Source organism: Octopus bimaculoides, chromosome Z (assembly GCF_046866305.1).
Source record: "Octopus bimaculoides isolate indiv1 chromosome Z, ASM4686630v1, whole genome shotgun sequence".
Taxonomy (NCBI): Eukaryota; Metazoa; Mollusca; class Cephalopoda; order Octopoda; family Octopodidae; genus Octopus; species Octopus bimaculoides.
The window spans coordinates 20,862,206-20,872,205 of record NC_142944.1 but is presented as its reverse complement, the minus strand read 5'-3'; the positions used below and the strand labels follow the sequence as shown (position 1 = coordinate 20,872,205).

General features: G+C 36.2%; 1 protein-coding gene across 1 annotated transcript in view; it reads right to left on the bottom strand.

Moving 5' to 3' along the window:
- Positions 1–10,000, bottom strand: part of LOC106870311 (atrial natriuretic peptide receptor 1) — a 142,244-nt gene that overhangs the window by 79,222 nt on the left and 53,022 nt on the right. The window contains exons 12-13 of the mRNA XM_089364958.1: positions 5,954–6,127; positions 3,952–4,056 (exon numbers count right to left, since the gene is read on the bottom strand). Coding sequence (XP_089221084.1) covers positions 3,952–4,056; positions 5,954–6,127 — 279 coding nt within the window. The remainder of the gene's footprint in view (positions 1–3,951; positions 4,057–5,953; positions 6,128–10,000) is intronic.

Genomic DNA, 10,000 nt, shown 5'->3' with positions numbered 1-10,000 from the left:
TAGTCACACGGTACTGCCAATGGCCATGCTCAAAAAGGTGTTTTTTACGTGCCACCTGCACGGGAGCCAGTCCAGCAGCACTGGCAATGACCTCACTCGAATGATTTTCTAACGTGCCACCAGCACAAGTGCTAGAAGGTGACACTGGTAATGATTACGCTCAAATGGTGCTATTTATGGGCCACTAGCACAAAAGCCAGACAGCTGCTCTGGCAATGAACATGCTTGGACAGTGCTGTTAGTCCTCCACTGGTGCAGGTGCCAGTCATCGAGTGTGGTTCAATTACGATTTTGAGGTGTGTATATACCAGGTGTGCTAGGTGTGCACTGCACATCCATCGAAAATGGCAAATTCATTATAAATATTAACCTTACTCATTAATTTAATCGCAAATCCTAATTGCATTAATTTAAATGCAAATCTTTGTTATATCACTACTTCAAATTTGGTGGCATTGTGTGTAGCAGCACACCCAATACAACAACCACCATACACCACTGATATATATATAGGCACATGGCTCAATGGTTAGGCACATGGCTCAATGGTTAGGTACATGGCTCAATGGTGAAGGCGCATGGCTCAATGGTTAGAATGTCAAGCTTACAATTGTGAGGTTGTGAGTTTGATTCCCAGAGCGGGTTGTGTTGTGTTCTTGAGCAAGACACTTTATTTCACATTGCTCCAGTTCACTCAGCTGTAGAAATGAGTTGCGATGTCACTGGTGCCAAGCTATATTGACCTTTACCTTTCCCTTGGATAACACTGGTGGTGTGGAGAGGGGAAGCCGGTATGCATGGGCGACTGCTGGTCTTCCATAAACAACCTTGCCCGGACTTGTGCCTGGGAGGGTAACTTTCTAGGTGCAATCCCATGGTCAGTCATGACCGAAGGAGGTCTCCTCCTCATACATATATATATTTAATACAAAGAAAATTGAGAGTTTGAACACAGCAAAGTCAATTTATTTACATAATGGTTAATTTCATAACACCCACATGCATTTCAATTTCTACCTTCATTTTACAATTAAAAATTGCATTATAAATTTAGAAGATAAAAAATGTCGTCAGGGCAAAAAGCGACATATTCATTTACATCCTAATAGATGTAGTGTTCACAACAGTCTGTACTCAGTGTGCACTGAGTTGCAGCAGAAACATATGTAGGTATAGAAATAGAAAGATGTGATTAACTGTAGAATAAAACTGGATATACAAATTTCTGTTCTCCTTGATTATTAATATATATATATATATATATATATATATATATATATATATACAGTGATGGACTGGGTCTAAAAATATTGGTTGCCAGGAGACTAAGGGGGCCCACCTGCAACTACAATGCTATCATTTAATTTTTTTTTTTGTTAAAAATATTCTTCTCAACTGTCTACAAATGCTGTCAGTCTGAAATAATTAATGCATTCTTTCAGGAATGAATTACAGATTCTCAAACTTGAGGGGATGGGCCCCTTAGATACGGGCCTCCATATATGGATGGATTCTAATGACGCAGGGGCCCACTTCCCATTGGGCATGCTGGCAACCTCGCCAGTCCGCCTCTGTACATACATACATATATGTGTGTGTGTGTGTGTGTATTAGCAGAGATACCCACTGTTGCCTGTGTTACATGGAATTGAAGAATTATACTTTTCTTTTATATTTTCTCCAATGAAATGGAATATCTATGATTTGAATTTCATCAAAATTGGAGATTAAGAATTTTAACGGGGGTTCTTTACCTCTTTACACACCCTAACATAAATTCTAATCATGACATATTTATCCCACACTACTCATCTTTATGGCCAGATTCCAAAATCCAAATCTTATAAAACCCATTCAAAGGTTTTTGCTCTTAAAAAAATGGAGCACATGGAGTACATGGAGCACTAAAATGTAGGAGTTAAGGCCCTTATTAGGGGGTTCTTAAAATCAACCAGAGAAGTTGAATTGTCGGGAATCTTTTTAAACTTGTGTCTTATATCTATTGTTCAAATTTCTTTGGAATCAGAAATATATGAATGTTCACTGGGTTTGTAAAAGAGAGCAAAGCTACAGGAAACCAAATGACAAATGATCACAATATGCAGTCAGCTACCCTACCCTAGTCGTTACTACTCCCCAATGTAGGATTCCTCACCATACAGGTGACCGACACAAACATAAGATGCAGTACGGATCTATAGCAATTGGAAGGGTATGACCCAATTCAAATAAACATTAACAGCTGTTTGACATGAGGGCTAAGGGGAAATGAAAGTGTCACCTCTGGAGTTTGCCAATGATCACTATGCCGATAGGTAACTGAACAGAATAAATCTCTTTGAATGACCAATCACTTATCTGGAAAGGCCTTAAAATCAATGTTACCACCTGGGAACTATCTCTGACCCAGTGATAATAAAAAGGCTCAAAGGAGGTCTACAACCAAATAACCGTACTCAAAATAATACTTTGCAACTGAATCAGTGGAGGCAAAGATGCCTCTCCTTTACATGACAATTTATGCACCACATTGCAGAAATCACAATCTAAGTATATCTCAAAGCAAACTCTTACACTGTTGTACCATTTAATTACAAATAACATACATCTTGAATCCTCGGGTGATTCTACAGCTTCCAAGACTACAATTGTATTTGTCTTGGCTTAGGAAAAATGTCTAAATTGTTGGGGTTAAGCCCCCCATTAAGGAGTCTTACTAACCTCTTAAGAAGTTGAAATTTTAGGAATATTACTTCATTTGTGTCTAATATCTATGGTTAAAATTTCCTCAACAGCAAAAATATATGAATGTTCATGGGGGTTATGGCCTCATTTATGGCCCTCACTATCAAATATACACTGCAATACATCCACCCTTATGCATAGAATATAATTTCCAAATTTCATAAAGATCCATTCAGTACTTTTGACCTTGTTTTAGATCATAAAAAAATGACTAAAATTTGGGAGTTAATGCCCCCATTAGGGTTCTACCCCCTTTAAGCCTCCTCAAATTCAAACCAAACATACTGCATCATACTTGCTCTTATGCATTGAATCTAAGCTCCAAATATCATAATGATCCATTCAGTAATTTTGGTCCATGAAAAATGACTAAAATTTGGAAGTTAAACCCCTATTAGGGGGGTCTTAGAATCATCCAAAGAAATGGTAATTTTGGGTATATTTTAAAATTTATTTCTAATATCTATGGTTCAAATTTCATCAAAATCCAAAGCATATGAATTTTCATGGGTATTCGGCACCCCCCACTCTTATGCCCCCTCAGAATTGTATAAAATATACAGCATTACCCTTCTCCCTAGGCTTGGATTCCATGTTTCAAATTTCATTTGGATCAGTCCAGTAATTTTTGAGTCTATAAATAACACACGAACACACAAACACACAGATATTGACTTTTATATAATATTATATAATATTTATATAACTAGAATATTTACATAATATTTATATAATTAGAAATACATATGTGATGAGGAAAGACATTCTTAAACGACTAACATTATTCTACATACACACACACATGCACACACACACACACACACACACACACACACACACACACACAAACACACACACACACCACACACACACACATAGTTTTTCTCTCCAGGATCCTTTTGTTTTCATGACCTTTGAGTTTAATTGGAAGAATTTATCCTTCAACAAATGATCTGAATATTTACAACATAAAGGGTTATTTTTTTTTTTGCAAGAAATTTATCCAGACTGTGGAACCTGGTGCAACTCCTGGCCTTACCAGTTCCTGTCAAGCCGTCCGACCCATGCCAGCATGGAACATGGACATTAACCGTTGATGATAATGATGATGGTGATGATGAACCAGCTGCCAAGTGATGGTACTGTAACGAAGTATGATTTTTACCTCTGATTTTGAGTTATGAGTGTGATAAGTTACTATATTACCTTTAAGCTTCCTTTGGTACAAAACTTAAACAAGACACACATGTTTGGAGGATCAACACTTGCCCCAAGGAAGTTATTGATGTTTTCATGTGACCAGCCATGCATCTGGAAATTAGACGAATACATATACATAAATATTTATTGTTTACTTTATAACAAGCTATTATTATTATTAATACAAAAATATGCATACTATGCAGTTAGTACATAAATATATGCCACCCCTCTCCTAATTCCTGGCAAGGTAGTGTTTTTCCTGAAATCTTTCGTACAAGAAGCAGCTTAAAGGCCAGACATGTTTTTGTAGAACCTTGTATGATCAGTGACTTAGTTTATTTTATAAACACAATACAAATGTCAAGAAAAAAAGACACTAACACGTTTCTTCTCTCTCACACATGCACATATACACATACCACACACACATAACACTCATTATAATTACATACCATACATAAATATATGTAATATATATGTATGTGTATAGGCATACATTATATATACATATGCACACACACACACACACGCATACACACAAACATATATATATATATACATATATAATTAAAACGTAGGGTAAAAAATCATATATTAATTAATATTGATTTATTACCAGGAAGCTAGCACATTTAAAGAATCAGAGAAATTCAGAAAAAATATCTGAGATCTTAGGGGATTAAAGTATATGTTTATATATAACAATCGCTACTAAAGTGGACATTTAATGTGCTAGAAGTAGATCACATGTTGTGTCTACTAAGACCTAATGGTTCTCAAACGAAATTCAGCGAAATACCAAAACGTATGTGGGCAAGACAGTGAAAATTACATAAATAAAACATTGTTATTCACGGACCGGTTTCAAAATTAACACTCTTACCAAATGTCTGCTTCTCATCAGCGTGAACTGTAAGTGAATCATAATTCTCAGAATCTTATACAAGTTGTTCACCCCGAGAGGCAAACGTGTATATGGTTCTGCTAATAATTCGTTTGAGAACCATTAGGTCTTAGTAGACACATGTGATCTACTTCTAGCACATTAAATGTCCACTTTAGTGGCCATCGTTATATATAAACATATATATATATATATATATATATATATATAAAGGTAATATTTATTTCTCACTTAAAGTGTATGTACTGTTAAAACACAGAATACTGCACTGTTTACCATGTAAAAGGCCATTGTAATCCACATAGTCTATAAATTTACATTTCATTGTTCAATTTGTAACTCTAAAGTTTTGTAGAATCTCAGGCAATCAAATATTGATCTATTAATATGCATGATGACTACATCACAGAATTATGCAATACTAAGGTATCCGAAATGTGCATAAGCTGATTTAAAATGTATTGTTCTTGATTCTTTTGTGTTTATACAAGTGATAAAAAAAAAAGAGAGAGAGGGGGCGGGGAGAGAGTGAGAAAGAGAGAGAGAGAGGGGTGGGGAGAGATATCTATACATGTATAAAGATTTTTTTACTATGGAAATATATATTACAACCCATGCTAACAGTTTAACCTATGCCAGAAGTTGGATGTAGAGGATTTATAGGACACTGTGTGAGACGACTGCTGTTACCGTAAGGTAAATACCACCATGACCGATATCCAAACTACAATGGAGAAGGCTAGACACTGGATTTGATTAAAAAGAGACGATGAGCGATGGCTAGAGAAATATTGAGCTTTATTTAATAATCAGTTGATCTAGCAAGCGGGGCCTCATATCAGTGAGGGGGGCCGGTTGCATTGATGCTGACAAGAGGTAGGCCCTGAAACGGCGCACATTCTCTCTTGGTGACCCCATACACTTGCTGGTTTCTGGTATGCGGAGTTCTCAACTGGTAGCACTTGCATGTGTGAGTTGTTTGCAAGACATCAACCTATGCCAGTATGGAAAACATATTAAATGATGATGATGATGATGGTGATGATGATGATGTTGATGATGAGGACAATGATGATGAGGATGACGATGAAGCACTCATACCTGTTTGAGCTCAATCATGTCCTCTCTGGTGAGGACAATATGAGAACGTGTTATCATTTTTATGTAGACAAGATTGAACTGGTATTGTCCAATATTGGAACTGTTCATAACTTGTTGAATGTTACTAGATACACTAGAACCAACACTATCACTGCCCATGGTTTTTGAACTAGTCTGAAAGCAGATAGAAAAAGAAAATTCTTCAGTAGCCAGACTCATACTAGCCATTCAAAAACACAATGTGTTAAATTGAATTAATCATTTATTATTTGGAGTCAAAATTTTCAACACACTGTCTGCAACCTGGTCACAGGCACAGTTCTTCTACAGCTGTGTCAGTGACCAGGTTATAGATTGTGTGATGAAAATTGATTTACTTTCAACATACAGTTTCAGATCAGACAACTGTACATTTCAAGAACTGATATAAGAAAAATTGCAACAAATTCAAAAGTGGCAGGGAATATTAAAACAGGATCCATGCATGCAAAAATCAATAGAAAATGGTAATAAAGAATGCAAAATTACAAACAAACAATTTAATTCACATGTTGTTTCTTCTTCTTCTTCTTCTTCTTCTTCTTCTTCTTCTTCTTCTTCTTCTTCTTCTTCTTCTTCTTCTTCTTCTTCTTCTTCTTCTTCTTCTTCTTCTTCTTCTTCTTCTTCTTCTTCTTCTTCTTCTTCTTCTTCTTCTTCTTCTTCTTCTTCTTCTTCTTCTTCAGATGACCACAACCGAAATGTGTTTCACCATATTGTACCAGGAATTTCTGAGCCTTCCATAACTTTGGTAGATCCTCAATTTCATGTAGTGTCTGCATGTATGTATGTTTTTTTCTTTGAGTTTTATCTAAGAGAGTTCAAACCAGATGCTAACAAATAACAACACTTTTTGAGTTGAGAATGTTCAAGCCAAGTGCAAACAAAGTGATGAAACTTTTTGAGTTAAAAAAATTCCTTGAGTTGATGTTTTGGTTGAGATTCATTGGAATACCTTACAAATCTTCACTGTGCCATTGATAGATTAGATCTGGAGAGCCTATGTCAGTTCCTTTTCCTCATTCTTTAGAAAACTTATAATATTTCCAAGTTTTTGTGTAAATTTGTAGGTACATAGTCTCATGCACCTATGATGATAGATACAAATAAGAATTTATCGTCAGAGTACAAGAATTATAAGTTCCACTTTAATTTGCCATAAATGTTCTCTATTTCCTGAACTTTTGATGGTGCATCCACATCCACTGGGTAGCTGACCTCAACAGCAGTGCATGACTTTTGTTTCCTTTCTCACAAAACAATATCAGGTCTGTTATATTAAAACCAAATTGCGACTTTTATTGGAACGTTCCTTGTTTTTAAAGGTGTGGATACATGCTGGTTCTGACATGCCTTTGATGTATACATCAGGGCAGTTCTTCCTGCAGATAGCATTGTAAATAGTCTTTGCAACTATATCATGCCTCAAGAACAGGTAGTATCTCATAGACATTTCAGGGCAGCTGATGATGAGGGTGATATCTTCCACAATAGCAGCAGAGCCAACATTTTCTATCACAACATGGAAGTTGGGTGGTTCAATGTTTCTTGTTTATCAGGTATTTAGTAGCTGTCACCTGTTCCCGGATAGTGAAAGCATATCCTTCTATGTGGGGTGTAATGTATTTATCACAGATCCAGAAGAGGCTATTCTTGTCAATGTAGTTGTTGCCTTCTAGCTTATGGTATATGTACCCATGCATTGCTTTCACTAGTACAATGCCTACTTCTCTGCTAAGCTCCTGTTTAGGTAGGCCAGTCTAGCCTCTTTTCAGTTGCTTGTGACAATTATATTCTCAAACTATCTGCACAGTAGTTCTTCCTCAATTCTGAAGATGCTGCTCTCACTTTGAGTATACATGGAATGTACTAATTTCTTTCGTCACTCTTCAGCAGGTGTTGTCTGAGTGATACAATGTAGTAGTCAAAGGCTGTTTGGACTGGTGCCACTGTCAATGTGTAAGTTTCCAGTGGTGGTCAATACCTTTCTGGTTTTGATGTCTAGACTGCATATCCCATCAAGTGTCCAGTCTAATATCTCAAATGTTGGAACTAGCACTGGCACTGCAAAAGCATTATGAAATATGGCCTTGCTACATGCAGACACCTCTGCGCTCCATATTTTTCAGAGTCTACAAAAGTACTCCTGTAATACTGGCCTTAGCCACAGCGTCAATGTATGCAGCATTCTCATTGATTCCAAAATACATATAGTTTTCATCAGTAGAGATAGGGGAGATAGACAAGCTATTGATGTATATGTTCTCTGTCTGATCAAAAATTTTCCTTAAGTTGACTCTCATGTATTAGTATTTATCTTGTCCAAGGTGGTGAACTGGCAAAAACATTAGCATGCTGGGCAAAATGCTTAGTGGTGTTTCATATGTCTTTACGTTCTGAGTTCGAATTCCATCGAGATTGACTTTGCCTTTCATCTTTTTGGGATCGATAAATTAAGTACCAGTTGTGTACTGGCCCCTTCCCCAAAAATTTCAGGCCTTGTGCCTTGTGTATAAAAGTATTTATCTTGTTCAAACTCCCTTCTTATATTTTACAAGTTCTCATTGTCTCTTAATGTTGTTCATGTTATCAGAATATTACTTTTAAGTCATCAACAAGAAATGTGAGGGTGAAGTTAATTTCATTCTTTTCTGCAAATCCCAGTATGTATGTGTGTATTATGTATGTATGTATGTATGCACGTATGTATTACCAGAAACATGAAGCCTTTCACCACACAGCATCAAAAATCTCTGCACCACTCTTAACTTTGCTAGATCATCAATGTGTTTTCTACCAATGATATCAAGATACTTGGTGACTTTCATTCTCTATTAGAGTGAAGAATTCTCCAAAATATAACCTAAGATATTGCTTGGTGTTCAGTATAGTAACTGTAACCTATACAACCCACCTTGTGAGGGGCACAATTGTAGAGATGGGTGGAATGTATTCATAAATAACCTCTTTGGCCTTGGGCTCATGCTATGGAATGTTTTGAACCCTCATAAGTAGCATGATGTATGTACCATCAAAATAATCTTGAAGTGCCTTACTTCATAGCCTAGTTTTCAGTTCTAGGGAGAAGAACTGTCTCTTGATATGCCGTGAAAATGGTGTTAACTTTGAGATACTTAATCGGTTGCAATATCTTGAATTCTAACATTAAATGTTACAATTCTCACATTTTGAAGGGTTGAATATTATCTTTTATCTTTTACTTGTTTCAGTCATTATACTGTGGCCATGCTGGAGCACTGTGTCCAGGAATTTTTAGCTGAATGACATGACTCCAGTACTTTTTCCTTTAAGCCTGATATTGGTATCTATTGGTATCTTTTGCCAAACTGCTAAGTTACAGGGATGTAAACACACCAACACTGGTTGTCAAGTAGTAAGGGGGACACACACACAGACATATACAATATGTTTATATATATACGATGGGCTTCTTTCAGTTTCCATCTACCAAATCCACTCACAAGGCTTTGATTGACCTGAAGCTAAAGTAGAATCACACTTTCCCAAGGTCTGAACCCAGAACCATGTGGTTAGGAAGCAAGCTTCTTACCACATATTAACTCCAGTACATAACTGGTATTTCATTTTATCTTCAGGTAGAAGAATGACAAATTTATCTATTGGGTTGGCAACTAAGTTCCTGCCATTTTTTTAAATTTTGGAATTTATTATGTTTTTAAATTTTGGAATCTATTTTTTTCGAGAATTCTATTTTTGAATCATTTTGGAATCTATCTTGTTTTTGTTTTTTTTCTAGTTAATTTTAGTTAATTTTTGTTTATTTTCAGATCATTAAAATGGAATGTCAAGTTAAGAAAAACGAGCATTTTCGACACCTTCTTATTGCTTTTAATCAAGATTCTAAGGCCGCAAAAGCTGCTTGCAACACTTGTGATGTGTATGGAGAGGGTGCCACAGCTGAAAGAACCACTCGTGATTAGTATACCAAGTTCAAAAATGAAAATTTTGACCTCAAAGATGCACCTCATT